At 48.1% G+C, this 17,640-nt stretch overlaps 1 protein-coding gene and 1 non-coding gene across 4 annotated transcripts in view; one reads left to right on the top strand and one right to left on the bottom strand.

Annotated features, from left to right (window-relative positions):
- SLC6A2 (solute carrier family 6 member 2) overlaps window positions 1-17,640 on the top strand; it is a 41,743-nt gene that overhangs the window by 5,700 nt on the left and 18,403 nt on the right. For all 3 annotated transcript variants that reach the window (XM_025268681.2, XM_025268683.2, XM_025268682.2), the window contains exons 2-4: window positions 5,391-5,522; window positions 6,738-6,975; window positions 14,096-14,234. In XM_025268681.2, the coding sequence (XP_025124466.2) occupies window positions 5,391-5,522; window positions 6,738-6,975; window positions 14,096-14,234 (509 nt within the window). The remainder of the gene's footprint in view (window positions 1-5,390; window positions 5,523-6,737; window positions 6,976-14,095; window positions 14,235-17,640) is intronic.
- On the bottom strand, window positions 491-563 carry TRNAR-CCU. Its single transcript has one exon. It is a non-coding gene; the product is annotated as a tRNA-Arg (tRNA).

Below are 17,640 nucleotides of genomic sequence, written 5' to 3' on the forward strand. Positions count from 1 at the left end.
AAAGAGACCAGGATGGAGGAGGTGAGAAACCAAAATCTTCAAGAAACTTCATTAGGAAGATTCAAGTCAGATCCTGCAAAGTTGTTAGCCAGGGGAGAATTGTCACAGAGGGGAGGGGTAGCCCAGCTCCAGTCTGCCTGAATTTCACCCCCACTGACCTCCTTAGAGAACTGGGGTTTAATCTACAGGGGAGTGAGCGTTCTTCCTCGCTAGGACTGTCCTGCACTCAGAGCTAAGGCCAGAGGTCAGCTGGAAGGACCCAAAGTGAAGATGCGGTAGTACAGGGGATAGTGAGAGATTGCGGAGCCAAGAAAAGTCAGTTCTGGTCATTTTGTGGATCATTTTGTAGAATCCCCTCATAGCACAGCAGGGGCTTCCATAGAGAAGTGTATGGATGCTGCTGGCTAGTCTCAGTAAAGGGCAGGGGATGAGGCACACAGGACCTTTAATTGCAGCATGTGAACTCTTGGTTGCGGTTTGTGGGATCTGGTTCCCTGGCCAGGGATCGAACCCGGGCCCCCTGCATCAGGAGTGCAGAGTCTTAGCCACTGGACCACCAGGGAAATCTCTGCATGGTCCCCTTACCTGGATCCTTCTACCCCAGCCTGGACTGGGTTACAGGCTTGTGCAGACCCAGGCCAAGGGGAAGCCAAGGGCCCGCTGTCTGCAGAGGCTGTGGACAGAGCTTAGACTTGTGGGCACAAGAGTCCATATGAACGTGCAAAAGGCCTCACACATCTCTGGATGGAGCTGGGGTGGGGAAGAATCAGAATCTGGGGCCCCCCACCATGCTTCCACATTCCAGCACAAGTTCTCCAAGAACTGAGGGTTCCAGAATTGAACTTTATAATGAATAGAACCACGCTGAAGGTCTAATCGTCAAGGTAGGAAGAAGGGGCATGTTTAACAGCTGCGGCCTGAGTTGTCATCTTTAATGTGTAGACATTGTAAGGTAGATCTCCACGTGTGCTCTTATCCTGGGCCCTGCCAGTTGAGTGGGCCTGCTACATGCTGAAGCTATGTCTCCTACTGAAATCTCACTTTCTCTTTCTCCCTGCTGTCTATACCCTTGGGGTATTTGGGGAACAGGAACAGATCTGCTGCCCTATGCACTGACCAAGGTTTTCTGGAAATTCTGGTGAAAGCCATGGGCAGTGACAGCCTATAGCTGAGCTTCAGGCACCAGGTGAACAGTTCTGTGGGTTTTCATATCTTAATGTATCAGAATGTGGCCACTTTGAGGAATCTTGCCCTTCACAGACTGGGAAACTGGTCCAAGGGACTCAAGGGACTCTCCTGTCAAGGGACTCTCCTCTCCCTCCTGCAGCCCCTCCTTGATCATAGTCCCTCCACCTCCTCCTGATTCCCCACCAGGCCTGGGCCATGCCATGTCTTACTAAGTCCCCTCCCATGTTTTGCTGGATCCCTTGTCCTGGGGTCCTCCCCACCCACCCGGGGTCTGCTCCAGCACACCCCACTCTAAACTGAGTGACCACTGGCTTCCCTTTCTGAGGACTTGGCATTTCCAGAACCCCACTCTGACCAGTAGGGTTCCTCTCTAATGATGGGGTGTCAGGCAGTTTGTGTGTGAATGGTGGAGACTACCAGGAGCTGAAATCCTGCGGAAGTACACCCTGCCTCTGTTTCTCCAGCTCTGCGCCTATCAGCCCAGAACATGCACAGCCGAAGCCAGGACTCTGGGCTTGTGGCCTCTTAGGTTCTCAGCTCTCCAGCCCTTGTGAGGCTGGATGCAGTTGGCACCACCACACAGGGAGATGAGGCAGGGCCATGGGAAGGTGGCAGTTTGGGGCCTTACAGAGCAGCACCTTCTACAAAGTGTGCAACCAGTCTCAGTGTCCCAGGAGCTGCTGCAGGGCTGTTTCTAGGAGAAGCATCCTCTGCTGACCTTTAGGCACCCCTGATAAATCTCTTTCTGACTCTTCAGCTCTGCCCTGGCTTCCTCCAGATCTTTCGGCAAGGAGGCTTAGACCAGCTCACCGGTTGATGTCTACTATTAGGATAAGACACTGGCCACTGGACAGCTTTCTGGTTTTCATTCACACTCAGCCATTCCGTCATTCTTGAGTGTTTCTGGTCTATTGCCAGCTGAAGCTTCGGCTGGCCCACATCAAATGCACTTGGAAGAGTCCTGGACTTGTGCAGACCCATCATTTTTCCTCTTGTCCCTCCACTGGGCCTCCCAGCCAGCACAAGAGGAGATGAATCTCAAACTGGGCAATTTACCTACCTGTTGGCAGTGCCGCCCAGAGGCTTAGAGTTGAGAAAACTGGCCAACGTGAGATGCCTGGTGAATTGGCTGATGATGCTCTTCTTTCCTCTGGCTGTAGAAAAGAGCATCCAGTTGCCAGGAGCAAGTCACGCTGCCAAGACCTGAGGCGTGACTCCTGGATTTTTTCTTTCCTTTTTTCCTTGGGCCACTGACTTCAGTCTTCAGGCCTGTTAACTTAACACTCTAATACGTCTGTTTCCCTTACTCTCTGGCTCCAGGCCCCATGGGCAATGGCAGGTGGCCATAAGGGGGGTGCAGACAGATCCCAATGTGGAGCCAAGCTGCCTACTTACTGGTTCGGACAAGCAACTTGACCTTTCTAAGCCTCGGTTTCCTCATCTTTTACATGGGATTGGTGGTAATTCTCTCTCAGGGATGGTTTTAAAGGAATAATTATTCAAAAACTTAGTGTGTGGCTTGGCATATAATGGAGGCTTAATAAATGGTACCTGTTACTTTTACCAACTCCATCATCACCACTACCACCCTGACCTCGGTCAGCGTCATGAACATTGCTGTCGACAATGTGGACAGATGTGCATTCTGAAGCCAGACTAGCCCTCTCTGTGTGGGGAAAGAGAATGGTAGAGATTGAAAGTAAGAAATGAAGAGGGGAAGGGAAAGGTTGGCATGTGGCCATTTCAAAGAAGTCTAAGCCTTGGGACTTCCCTGGCGTCCAGTGGTTAAGACTTCGCCTTCCAATGTAGGGGTGTGGGTTCAATCCCTAGTTCCCCTTCATCAGGGATCCCTGATCCCCGAGGAACTAAGATATCACATGCCTTGCAGCCAAAAAACCAAAACTTAAAACAGAAGCAATATTATAACAAATTCAATCTAAAGACTTTAAAATGGTCCACACACACACACACACAAAAAAAAGGGAAGAAGAAATCCAGCCTGGAGCAGGGGCTGAAATGTTGAACATGGCCAATAGACCAGGTGGATCACCTGGCCCCCAGAGTCCCAGTTTTAGAACGTCCTCTGTTGAGATTTTATTCAGACTCATGTCCTACATCTTGGCTGAGATAGTCTGAAATTGGCAGAATATTTTGGGAATGGCTCTGGAGTTTTGGAGCCAGGCAGACAAGGGTCCAAATCCCAGATATCATTGACCAATTGAATGAACTTAGATAAGTCACTTAATTTCTCTAAGCCTCAATTTCCTCCTCTGAAAAATGGGTATAGGAGTTGCTACCCAAGACAGTTTCTGGGCAGGGTAAATGGGATGACAGCTGTCCAGTGCCCAGTGTTCTGCTGGATACATAGGAGATCCTCATTTTCCAGTGGTTTCTTCCCTACTGCCCACCCTACTGGCCCATCTCCTGCTACAAAAGAACTGGGTCTCAGAGCACTGGGGGCAGAATTTCATGCTTTGTCACTAAGAGCCCTGGGCTTCCTGAGGAGAAGCCCTGGGAAGAAAGTGAAGATTGACAGTCTGGGTAGCTGGGTGAGTGTAACCCTGGGTGCACACAACTTTCCACGATTCTCTGCTCTCCTGGAGGCCCAGTTTCCACATCCATAAATTGGAGGTAGTAATACTTTTAAGGTTGTTGTGAGGGTGGAATGAGACATTACATGGAGCACAGTGCCTGGAACACAGCTGGGAATATTATCTTCCTAATATTATCATCATTGAATATTTCCCAGTTTCTGCACTTTATTACTGTGGGCGGGTCAGAGAGTGTTTGGTTTCCAAGGTTACAGCATCTCAGCCAAAGGCCAGTGGCGGGAGGAGCGTGGTCTGGCCTGGCCACCTCCAGCTGCACCCAGGCCAAGAAGCTGGCATTTTGCTTTGATCACGCTTGCAGCCTAGGCTGACGTGGTATCTATCCCGTGAGTCACCTCACAGCGTCAGAACCCGTTAAGCTCACCCCAGGCTACCGGACATACCAAGAACTTTCTCTGGAGCTCAGACTTGTCTCATTCCACCAGGAATTCTCCCAGGGATTTGTTGCTGCCCATCTTGCCAAGGGCTCTCTCTAGTTTTGGCAGTGTTCTGGGTGGGCATCTTCCTGGTCAGAGACTGGAGCCTCTGGCCTCTTTGCTCCAGTGTTTGTTTACCTTCAGCTGCCAGTAAGAGAGTGAGCCTGATGGGTTGGAAGAAATGAACGTGAATCCTGCTTCTGTCACTTAGCAGCCACGCAAACAAAGCCAAGTGGACTTCTCTGCCTTCAGTTGCCCCCAGGGTGTGGGGTGGGGGTGGCTCAGGGGCACAAATAATGACCCTCTCTGATTATGTCTGTGAAGTGAAGTGAGACTGCGGACAATCCAATGAGGTCATATTTGGGAAAGTCCCAGGTGACCTTAAATGGTGGCTAAGACACTGAGCTCCCAATTCAGGTGGCCTAGGTTCAATCCCTGGTCAGGGAACTAGATCCCTCATTCTGCAACTAAGTCCCAGTGCAGCCAAAAAAAGAAAAAATATCCGACTCAATCATATATAACTTTGGGCACTAGTTACATTATCTCTCCCTCTCTGCTCTCAATTTCCTTACCTATAAAAGGAAGGGTTTGGGGTGATTGGCATTCCCCAGAGTGGTGATTCATGAAAGAAAGGATTCTGTGTTGAAATCAGTTTGGTAAAGACTGCAGCTGATCTTCCTCATAGCCTGTCACAACATGTGCTTATGTATCAAAGGCATAGAGAATTCTGCAAGGAACAAGCCTATTTAGCTTTTAAAAAATATTTATTTATTTTAATTTTATTATTTATTTGCCTGCCCTGTGTCTTAGTTGCAGCATGTGGGGTCTAATTCCCAGACCAGGGATCAAACCCGAGTCCCCTGCTTTGGGAGCACAGTCTTAGCCACTGGGCCACCAGGAAAGTCCTCTATTTAGATTTGATGAACCAGATTTTACTAATTTGACCACAGAACCTCATGATTATGATTGTGAGTAGTGCTATAACTTTCATTATATTATGATTATTTGTTTAATTGCCCTGGTGTTCCTACCACAAGACACTCCTTGAGAAATGGCCAGGTGACAGATGAATGACAACCCTTACAACTCTGACCAACATTGATCCACACACTCTGAGGGGCAGGCCCAAGGCTGGACAGGGGTCTTGGGGCTCATGCTCTGCCTCCATGTCCCCCAGGTGCCTTCCTGATCCCGTACACCCTGTTCCTCATCATCGCTGGGATGCCCCTCTTCTACATGGAGCTGGCTCTGGGCCAGTACAACCGGGAAGGGGCAGCCACCGTGTGGAAAATCTGCCCATTCTTCAAAGGTAAAGAAGGAGTCAGAGGTTGTTCTAAAAGACTTCTGTGTGCCCCTGGAGAATCTACTCCAAAGGTGGGATCCTTGGTAGACCAGCTCTCTTGTGGAATTTATAAGTATTGGCAAGGTCAAGCACATCCACCATTCAAAGTTACACGGAGCACTTTGGAGATGTCAGGAATAGCTATAGCCTAGAAAGTCTGGATGGAGAAGGCAATGGCACCCCACTCCAGTACTCTTGCCTGGAAAATCCCATGGGCGGAGGAGCCTGGTAGGCTGCAGTCCATGGGGTTGCTAAGAGTCGGACATGACTGAGCAACTTCACTTTCACTTTTCACTTTCATACATTGGAGAAGGAAATGGCAACCCACTCCAGTGTTTTTGCCTGGAGAATCCCAGGGACGGGGAAGCCTGGTGGGCTGCCGTCTATGGGGTCTCACAGAGTCGGACACGACTGAAGCGACTTAGCAGCAGAAAGTCTGGAAATATGGATTCCAGACACTGGGTTGGTGTCAGGTTTACATTGATATAATACATACAGAGAAGTTAGCAGAAAGCCTGATGAACATGGTAAGTGATTAGCTGTTGATGTGATGGAGAGGAAGACAGGGATGATGGTATTAACTTAAATAGATGCTCACTTGAAGTTATAGCGGGAGCTGGGATACTTGTACTCCAACACCTGGCCTGGCTGCTCCCTGGGAGCAGTAAAATCCTGGCATTTCTGTCCTGCCTTATGAGTGGACAGATGGGCTCCAGTGGCAAGAGAGAGCCCTCAGGCAAAGGGATGGTGGGTGCCTGGGGAATTTGTTTTATGTTGGAGTATAGCCAGTTAACAATGTAGTGATAGTTTCAGGTGGACAGCGAAGGGGCTCAGCCATACATATACACGTATCCATTCTCCTCCAAACTCCCCTGTCATCCAGGCTACCAATAACATTGAGCAGAGTTCCATGTGCTGTACACTAGGACCTTGTTGGTTATCCATTTTAAATATAGCAGTGTGTACATGTCGATCTCAAACTCCCTAACTATCTCCCACTCCCCTCCCCCCACTGCATTCTTCTGCCCGGGGGATTTAGGCCCTGACGGTCTGCTACAGAAAAAAGACAGGCGTAGGGGTGGGTAGTGCAATGGTTGGAGCCAGCTTCCCTGGAGACATGGCTCTGGGAGGGAGAGTGGGCCTAGGGAAGCCCCTGCCTGACCCGCTGTGCCCCCCACCCAGGAGTTGGCTACGCTGTGATCCTCATCGCCCTCTACGTTGGCTTCTACTACAACGTCATTATCGCCTGGTCCCTCTACTACCTCTTCTCTTCCTTCACCCCGAACCTGCCCTGGACTGACTGCGGCCACGCCTGGAACAGCCCCAACTGCACAGACCCCAAGCTCCTCAACAGCTCAGTGCTGGGCAACCACACCAAGTACTCCAAGTACAAGTTCACACCTGCAGCAGAGTTTTACGAGTAAGTCCTTGACCCCTCGTCCTGTTCGCATGGGGACCTGTACTGTTCACATCAAGACCTGTACTGGGCAGAACCTGAGCCAAACACTAAAGGACACCACTGGAGAGGAAGGGGCCACGTCAGTCCTTGTAACGTGTCCTCAGCAGCCACCACAGGCCTGACGTTGGCGAGGTACACAGGATATTTAGATGTCGCATGCAAACTCGTAGTTGTGGCATGTGGGATCTAGTTCCCTGACCAGGGATCAAACCTGGGCTCTTTGCACCAGGAGCTCAGAGTCTTAGCCACTGGACCACCAGGGAAGTCCCACAAATGAGAATTATTGTTATAGTGTTTGTCCAAAGTGATTTCTAGTCTCATCATTCCCTCTAGATTAATTGAAGGGAAAAGTTGTCCCTTTTCTCTTATCTGTCCATTCATTTATTTACTCATTTCTGTCTGTATGTGCTCATTGGAGTTTATTTTATTCTGTGGTTTAACCCATAACCGTCATTATTTATTTTGTTGCTTCCTTGAACCCTTTCAACCTCTACTCCATCCTTTGAAGTCCTTGAGGTTGGTGATAGTCAACTTCTCAGCCATCTAATTTTGAAAGTTTGCATAGTGGTCCCTTCAGAATGTAGCATCTATTGTCTTTATCCCTCAGGGGATGGGGGTGAGCCCCATTTTAGCAATCCCTGCACAAGTGTTAGCAGATAAGCAGAAAGTCCCTGGCACAAGGTGTGGGGCAGGACAGGTAAATCCCACTCGAACCTCACTCTCAAGGGACACATGGTCTAGAGTAGTGGTTAGAAAACTTTCCAGTAAAAGATTACATTTTGGGCCTTGCGGGCCAAACACCTATCTTGCATATTCTTTATTTAATTTTACCCTTTAAAATGATAGAAACCATCTGTAGCTCACAGGCATCACTCAATAGGTCACAGCCGAGTTTCAGGGGGCGTGGCTTGTTGACCCCTGGTCTGGAGCAGTGCTGCCCAGGAGAATGCCCACGATGATAGAAATGTCCTGTGTTTGCACGGCCCAGTGCAGTAGCCACATGCCACATGTGGTTAGTGAATAGTTGAGATGTGGCTAGTGTGACGGAGAAGTTGAATTTTTAATTTTATTTAATTTTCATTCATTTACATTTTAAAGTATTTGTTTATTTGGCTGTATCAGGTCTTAGTTGCCTCATGCAGGACCTTCTGTTGTGGCGGGTGGATTCTCTAGTTGTGGCGCTGGGACTCAGTAATTGTGGCATGTGGGTTTAATTGATCCATGGCAATCAGTGCCTGAGTTCCCTGGCCAGGGATTGAACCCACATCCCCTTCATTGCACAGCGATTCTTAACCAGGAAATTTCCCTCATTTACATTTAAACATCCAGTTGCTTCCTTGGACAGTGCAAGTCTAGAGCATGAAAAAAGACAAGTTTACAAATTCAGGGCCAGTCTTCTCTGGTTCTGTGTATTTGCTAAACCACAGACCAGAGAGTGGGGTTATCCAGAGAATGGGGTTCCTTAGGACCATTCCCACTTTTGCCATCTCGGTGCAGTTGGACCAAGGAGATTTGATGTGGTTAAAGGTGGCCTCTGGAAAGTCTGCTGCCTCCTGGGGTCCAGGGGAGGGGAGTCGGGGTTCTCAGGACCCAGGAAGTACCCTCCATGAGCCATGGAGGCTGAGATTTTGCTAAGCATCCTGGACCTACATGTCCACCTGCCTCCATCTGTGTTTCCTGTGGACTTTCAGGACCAAGTGCACAATTATATAGATTTGGAAACTCTGTGGGGAGAGGGTCCACAGTTGTCATAGAACTTGAAATCCTTCTACAGCCCCCAAAGAATCTAAAGAACCGCTATAATTTGAAGTGAGCATCTATTTAAGTTAATACCATCATCCCTGTCTTCCTCTCCATCACATCAACAGCTAATCACTTACCATGTGCATCAGGCTTTCTGCTCACTTCTCTGTATGTATTATATCAATGTAAACCTCACACCAACCCCATGAGGTTTCTGTAACTCTTCCGTACATAACTCCGCTGCAAACATTAGCTTCATTTTGCAGATGCAACAGTAAATCACTGGCCCATGGTCACACGGCTAGTCCTGTGCAGAGTCAAGATTTGGACCCTGGCAGATGGCACCTGCTGGACTCTTGAGAGAGAGCTCCTCCTTACCCTTTGTTCCATGATCCTCGCTCTCTTCACCCTAGCCCGTGCCTTTCCAGGCAGTGAAACTCGAGAGCCTGCAGGCTTCACCTCTGTGTTATATTGGATTCCAGACATTTTGAATGGCTATTATGATATCAAATTATTATTGTCATCAAAACTAACATTTATCCAGCTTCGATTATGTCCCAGCCATGCATTTAGAAGTGCCATTTGAAGTGAGTTTGAATCTAGGAAGTCTGGCTTCAAAGTCCAAGCTCTCAGCCCAGTGATGCTAAACACTGGCTGCTCACTGGAACCACCTGGAGAGCCTTAAAACACACTGGTGCCTGGATGCTGTGCCTCGAGATTCATTTTATTGGTCCAGGTGCAACTGTGGTCCAGGGATTTTATTAACAGTTCCTCCACTGATTCTAATATCCAGCCAAGGTTGACAGCCCCTGTCTTGGCCACTGCACTCTCCCATCTCTGACAGATTCTTACTGGGGTCAGTCTGACATACTTACAGTATCATGTCATGGAAAATCTAGGGCCTCCTTTAGTTTTCTCCTGAGGGGGTGTGGCCTCAGACAATCCCAGAACCCCTGGAGAGCTTGCTGGTAGAGGTTTTAGGTCTTCCCAGTTTATGAGTGCAGTTTGGAATGGTAGAGGATAATGGAGCTGAGGGTGCTGCTGATACATGTAATTGGTTCTGGGCTTTCTCCTTTATCATCTCATGATAGAGGAAAATCCACGATTTTTCTTTTTGCTTTTGGTAACCCTGGTCCTTATAAATTAAAATGGAAAATGATAGCCTCATCTCTAGCCTGGTTGTTATTTGATTCCTCCTCTGACATCTTCATGGCCAGCAGATCTGCTGCTGGAGGAAGGAGAGGTGAGTTGGGTTTTGAGACTCTGGTTGCTTTAATTACAGCCTTAAACTTCCTCGAGCTTGGCTGTGAGAAGGTAGAAAAGGGAATTCTTTTGCGTTGGGCTGATTCTCTTGGGGGATGTCGTTGAGGGCAGAGTCCAAGACTTATTTTCAGCAGCTTTTTGCTCTATAGAGCTCCCTTCCCATCCTCTCCTCCACCTTCCCTCCTCTCCTCCATCCTTTTAAGTGCCCCCACCTCCACCCCAAGTCTGGTATCTGCTGTGATCCAGGCATCAGCATCTCCTCCTGTCCACGTCCCACTTAGTCTTCACAGTTCACAGAGGTGGAAATTACTCCTGTTTTACAGACAAGAATGTGGTGGTTCAGGTTCTAGGGAAGTGGCGGAAGGGATCTGAATCCAGGCTGTCTGGGTGGAGGCTCTCACTCCATCCGTGAGCCTCTTCTCTGTCTTCTCTGTCCTTTCAGAGTCTCCAGTGGGGTGTATTTGGGACAGGAGTGCAGAGGTGTCTGTGGGTAGATCGGAGCCCTTCTCATGCATCTCTTTCTCACCTTCAGGCTGCTTTTGTGTGCTTCTCAGTCTCTGAGTCATGAGCTGCCTCTGGGATTTGTTTTTAATGGCCCTTTTATCTAAATGCTTCTGCTTTAAAAGTTACTCACTTTCAGTTTGGGAACCCAGCAAGTAGGACTCCCAGTGCCAACCCTGAGGAGGCTAGCTGGGTTTTTTTTTTTTTTTTACTTTCCTTGGAGCCTGCTGGCCAATTCTCTTACCATCTTGTGTTCGTTTAAGCTGATGAACTGAACATATCATTTAAGGGAACAAAACTGCAATACTCCCCAGGATCCAGGCCTGAAGCCAAACAGCCCGAGGCAAAAAGAAACCATGATGCTCTGTAACTCTATCTGTAAAAGGGCACCCTTGGTGAACACGCACCAGGAATAAAAAACTTCTATTCTCTTCCTGTTCCTGGTTGGGAAAAGACCTCTCCCTCCACCCCAGCACTAACCCTCTGCGCTTAAATGTCAAGTGAGATCTGAGCCCGTTTGGCCCGCAGACTTCGGAAAGTCTGGATCATATGCTTAACGATGATTCATTTTCATTAAACTGCTGGAAAACTGCAACAAACCCAAGTTACTTGTCCTAACCCCCAAGGCTTGGGGCCTCTAGTGGGGAGGAGGCTGGATTCTCTTTTCTTGGAAATCAGCTCTGGAGTCTAGCTTTTTTCACTGATGAAATAGCTAGACAACCACTGCAAACCTTAAAGTGGACGTTGCACACATGTGAGTCACTGGACTGGTTAGGGGGCATGTCAGCCATCTGATGGGATGCTGGAGTCATTTTAGCATGTTTCAGGGCAAGCACAGTTGGTTCAGAGCCTTTTTTTTCCCCCAAATTGGCCAAATGCTTACTCATACCATTTAACACTTGATTGTATGTAAAGCAATGGAAAGAAGCAGGATTAAGAGTCAGATGGGTTCAGTACCTGATTCTAGTTCTCTGTCTTTTTAGACATGCCCAGTCTCTCTTCTTCACTTCTCTTCACTTCCCTCCCCTCCTCCAACCCATTCTCTTCCTCCACTTCCTCCTCCTCCTCTTCCTCCTTTTCTTCATCTTCCTCTTCCGCCCTCCCTCACTTCCTCCCTCTCTCTGTCTCACTTTCTCCCCCACCTTTCTCTCTCCCTCTCTGTCTCCTCCCCCCTCTTTCTCTCTTCCTCTCCCTCCTTCTCAGGACAGGAGAGTGGGCCTCAGCTAGGGCATCATTTTAGAGCTGAGACTAGCAGGGAGAGAAGTTTGCCAGGAAGACACATTGGGCCAGAAAGTGTATTCTAGGCAGAAAGGAACAGATAGTTCCAAGGCCCAGAGCGATGAGAGCTTCATATAACTGGGGAATGACAAGTGGCTGGCGGTCACAAGGAGCCAAAAGCATGATGTGGCAAGGCAGGGGGATGCACTTGGCACAGGACAATACTGAAAGGCCTCAGATTCTGAAAGCCTTTAATTTTTTTTTTTTTTTATCCTCTTGACCAGGATTTCACAACCTTGATACTTTTGACATCTGGGGCTGGATAATTCCATGTTGTAGAGGGATGGCTCTCCTGTGCATTTTGGATGTCTAGCTTATCCCTGGCCTCTTCCCACTAGATACCAGCAACACCCACCCTGCCCCCCAGCTATGACAACCAAAAATGTCCCCAGATGTTGCCCAATGTCTGGAGAAGGCAGGGGCAAATTTGCACCCCATGAGAACCATTGTTTTAGATGATAAAGAGCTTCTGAGGATTGGGGGGCAGGAGACTGACAAGGTTAGAACACAACTTGAGATGAGTCAGATGGTTCTACAGCAGCATAGCCTGTGGATTTAAGGACACTGACTGGAGAGACTGGGATGATGGGGAGTGGGGAGGTTTTTATAGCAGTCCTGAAGGAAGGGAATATGGGTCTGGCTTGACATTGGGCCCTGAGGATGGGGTGATGGTAGCAGATCAAGAGATAATATTAGGAGGGACCAGACATGGAGACTCATTGCTGGGGAAGCTGATGCAGGTTGAGTAGCTTACAGCCATGACATCCTGCCCCGGGGCGGTCAGGATGAAGGCTGTTCTAGGGATGGGAACACAGGTCTTGGTGAGCCTTGATCAGTCACACAGCTCTGCTCATTCACTCACTGCAGACTTCTCTGTAGGCCTGTCAACACCACACCTTCCCCATCTCACTCCTACCACACCCAGGCATTCCAGCTCAACTCACCTGCTCTCCCATGGGCCTGCAGAGAAAGCACCAGATACCCACTCTGTGAAGCCTGCCCTGCTGACTCCCTTGGCTGAATTTTCTGGGCCCCCCTCAGCTTCTTTGTTGATGCCTACTGTTCCCTTGAAGGCTGGGACTCAATCAGATTGGTAGTTCCAATGATCATTGGTGTTGAGCATTTCCTGAGTTCTAGCACTATCTCATATTCTGCAATGTAAACCTCTTGAGAGCCCTTTTACTGGAGAGGGAAAAAAAGCTCAAGGTGGGGAATGTTTGCACCAGCTGTTGTCACCCAGGAGTTCTACGTGGCTGGAGCCATCACCTCCTTGTCCACAGCCTTGTCACCAGCCCCCAGCAGCCCTCTTTTGGTTTTGACTTCTTTCTCGTGAAATTATGTGTGTGAGATTCATCCATACAGAGTTAGTTGCTGTATAATGTTCTACTTTATGGATATGTCATAATTTATCTAGTCTACTGTTGATAGATATTTGAGTATTTTGCAATTTGGAGTTGTTATGGACAATGCCGCTGTGAACATTCTACACCATGTCTTTTGATGAACATGTGTATATGTTTCTATTGGACAGATACTCAGGAGTAGAATTGCTAAGGCAGAGGATATACATACGTTTAGTTTGAGTAAAATAGGAGAAATGTTTACTTCTTAGTCTCCAGGCCAGGGATTCTTAAGCTCAGTAACATGGGAATTTTGGAGGCTGTTTCGTGCCGTATAGGATGTTATCCTGTGCATTGTAGGGTGTTCCACTTTTCTGTCCTCTAGATCAGCGGTCCCCAGCCTCTGAGATCTAATGCCTGATGATCTGAGGTAGAGCTGACATAATAATAATAGAAATAAAGTATGAAATAAATATAATGCACTTGAACTCATGGAAAAACTGTCTTCCATGAAACTGGTCCCTGGTGCCAAAAAGGTTGGGGTCCACTGCTCTAGATGCCTTCTGCCCAAGTTGTGACAATCAAAGATATCTCCAGACATTGCCAGATGTTCCAATATCCACTGCTTTAGCCTGTGAGTGCTGTGAGGACAGAGACCTTTCCTCTGTTTATTCACCACCATCTCTCCAGGACCTGGCAAGCAGAGATATTTATTATGTTGAAAACTTTTGTAACTGTTTAAAGAACAGCCTTGGGTGGGGGTGTCTTCCAAGAAGACTTGCTGGCTAGAGCAGGGCAGTGCTAAGCACAGGCTGTGACTGCACAGAGCAGGTCCAGGTGCTGCGGGGCAGGGACTGGGGCAGCCCGGGCCCGTCTCCATCGATGTGCACTTTCAAGGACTGGCCTGCGGTCAAGGCCTAGGTCAGCCTCCCTGATGATACCATCTTCCCCGGCAGGCGTGGTGTCCTGCATCTGCATGAGAGCAGTGGGATTCATGACATTGGCCTGCCCCAGTGGCAGCTTTTGCTCTGTCTGATCATCGTTGTCATCGTCCTGTTTTTTAGCCTCTGGAAAGGAGTGAAGACATCAGGAAAGGTAATGTCTTTGTTTCTCTTTTAGTTGGGAGGTTGGCCTCAAAAAAAAAAAAAAAAGATGTTTTTTCTACCTGTAATTCAGGTAGTTGGTGAAAGGAAAAGGTGATGCTAGAAGAACAAAGTCTGAGTTTTCACCCCAGCTCTGCCACCAGCTTGCTGGAGACCTCGGACAAATCCCTTCCCTTTCCTAAGCTCCGGGCTCTCCAACAGTAGGGTGAGGGGGTGTGAGTGGATCAGGGTTCCTCACACTTTTCCACCAAAGCTTCCCTAAGAGCAGAGACCAGGGAATGAGGACACCCAAAGCCCAAAGCAATCTATTGACATGTACTTGATAAATCTTAAATTCTGTGGGACTAAAATGCCAGTGTTGCAGCCTTCTCTAGAATATAACCATTTCCTTCACTATAAAATTGATCATTCTCACCCCTGAATCTTTGAGTGAAATGGAATGCTCTAGAAGATATCTGGATGAATCCTGGGACATCCTCTGACACAGTGCTGAGTGCTCACAAGAGTTTAGGTTTCCTAGGGAGAGGAGTACAGCATTAGATGACCTAGGACAGCTTGCCAGAGTTGGTGTTCTGACTTAGGTGACACTGCTCCCCATAGCCAGCCCCTCAGGGTGGAGTATAATCAGGTCATCACCCACATCGATTCTGAGCCTGAGAAACATCATGAGAACAACAACTTCATTTGGACCCTATGGGTCTATGTAGAGCTTGGCTGTATTAAAGAGGCTGTAGCTGGAAAATATTCTATCTAGTGTTTTGGTTAGCTATTGCTGTGCAATAAAAGAGCTCAAGATTTCATGATGGAAAAATAACAGTCATTTTATTGTCTCTCATGATTCTTTGAGTTGACTTGGCTCAGCAAGATGGTTCTTTTTCTCCATATGATATTGCTTGGGCTACATGTCTGGGGGCATGACTGGGCTGGAACCTTTAAGATGGCACATACTCATTGAGGGCAGTTGGTACTGGTTAGGAGCTCAACTGGAGCTGTCAACCCGAGCACCTTGGGTTGTTTCCACATAGTTTTGCTGTGTGGCTTAGGCTTCTTACAGCGTAGTGGCTGAGTTCCAAGAGCATGTTCCAAGGAAACAAACCCTAATGTGCAAGCAGCTCTTCCAGTCTGTCTTTACATCATGCTTGCTATTGTCCCAGGGGCCAAAATAAGTCTTGTGGTAAAGCCCAGAGTCAACATGGAACACACGGAGTGTGTGTTCATTGGGAGTTACAAGGCAACAACCTATCATAATCAGGCAGCCTGAATTTATGAGAAGCTTCATTAGGCAACTAATTTTGGAAAGTGGGATGCATCAGGCATCTCTGTGGTTCTCCTAGAGTCTTGGTTAAGTGATAGATAGCAAAGATGGCAGCAAGGCACCAGCAGCAAATGAGAATGAAATCTGTCAAGAAGAGCTTGAAGTGGAACTTCCTCTTAGAATGTTGGAGACATGGTATCTGCTCCAAGGAAGAACCCAAATGAAATGCAGACCAGGGCTTGGAGGAATTCTAAGAGCAGAGCCAGGATTGGACCACAACCATCCCAATACCTGACACATAGTAGGTCTTCAGTAAATATTTATTGAAGAACTAATGAGGGAAGAAGGGAAGGTAGGAAGAAGGGTGGGTGGGTAAATGAGTTTGGGGAACCTCACTAAATGTTCTTTTGGATCCACTTCAACTTTTTAAGCATTTATGGATACCTCCTATGTGCCAGGCTTGGTGCTAGTATTAGTGATGCAAGAGTAAATATGACAGATTCAGTGGATTGTAGTATTATGTGTGTTACAGGCAGGTGTAGGCCAATCACATTCGTTCTTGCATCCCCATCCATTTCCAAAAACACTAATGGTCACAAACTATGCATACTATTACAGATCTTGCTTTTATAAAAACTTAACTTTCTTTACCTTGAAGATAATTTTTCAACAGGTAGTCAGGTTGCACTTTGAGATACAATCTTTGGGTTTTTCAACTGTCATTAAATCAATTTAGGGGGTCACCACAGTTTTTCAAAATGAAATTGTCTAGATAATAGCAGTGTACATTGCCTGTAGTAAAGTAAGGGCTGTCTTGTGGAATTTGTGATTCAGGTATAGCAATCCATGTGTCTTAATATATAAGGTTTTTCTTACCATGGTTCCTATGGTCCAAAAAGCTGCATTAGTGGCAGAAGGAAGTTCATCAAACTGAGAGGGTGTGCAAAGACCATGCAGAAGGTGTCATTTGGGATAGAACTCAAAGGACAGGGGCAGGTGGAGATGGAACAGAAGGAAGGCGTTGTCAATGGAAGGAACTGCAAGCGAAGCCACAGAAGCCCCAGGCCAGCCTCATCCAGCCTCTTCGTGCCTCTCCTGGGGGTCTGGAGCAGGGCTCTTCTGGCCTCTGCAGACAACAGAGATGCAGAAGGTGTATGAGTTTTACTGCTGCTGCCAGCCTGTGTGAGGGGCCACCACGCATTTCTAATATTGCAGCCCCAAATTAAGTTTCCTATTACCTTCGCTGAAGGGGTACAGCCTGCCCCAGCTGGTTTAGCACTTGGCTGGAGCAGGCAGGAGTTGTCTCTGAGGGGACCGATGCTAAAGAGAAAAGGAGTGGAGCTGAACATGTTTCATTCCTTTATACAAAGGTACCTTCAGAGGAGGACTCATCCCCTCCCCTGAGGAGTGTAGTGAGGGGCCTGGCAGGGCAGGGGTGTTGCCCTAGGAAGCCCCGCCCCAGATGAAGATACGTCACCCAAAGTCCCCGCCCACATTTTGCTTAAGTCCCCCAGTGTTCTGGCAGCTGAGTGGGCAAGGGGCCCTGCGGTCCATGGGGAGGGGCTTTCTAGAATAAGGAGCTTCACACAGGATAGTGCTGTGCTCTTTGTTTTTATACTTTGGCTCATGAGAAAACCACAAGTGTTGCTTATTTCTTCCCAGACTACATCTAGAACAGAATACGGACCTTCTCTTAGCAGGCTGCCCCAGCCACAGAACTGGCCTGGGATGAATTGCAAATGTTCACACTTTCTGTCTTGGCTGGTGAAGGCTCTGTTTAGGAAGGTGCATGACTTCACAGCTGGCGCCTGGGATGTCGAGGGGCGAGTACAGTCTGATTCAGGGAACGGGGTTACCACAGACCACACTCTGTGACCCTGGCCCACTGACCAGTGCAGGGTGGAGGCTGGAGGTTTGAGTCAGGAGTCAGTTAGCCCCCAGGGCGTCAGACAAGGGTGTCAAACACAGTGCTGTTTGCTGCCCTGGAATCCTGTCTGCCTCCTCCAACTAGTAGTCCTTGGCTCAACCAGCCTTAGTAACTACAAGCCTGTACTGAACATCTAAATGCTGATCTAAAAGGTTCTCCAAGACCATCTACTCCAGGTGCTTGTACAAATGGGGACGCTGAGGCCAAGAGACAGAC

Source organism: Bubalus bubalis, chromosome 18 (genome assembly GCF_019923935.1).
Source record: "Bubalus bubalis isolate 160015118507 breed Murrah chromosome 18, NDDB_SH_1, whole genome shotgun sequence".
NCBI classification, from domain to species: domain Eukaryota; kingdom Metazoa; phylum Chordata; class Mammalia; order Artiodactyla; family Bovidae; genus Bubalus; species Bubalus bubalis.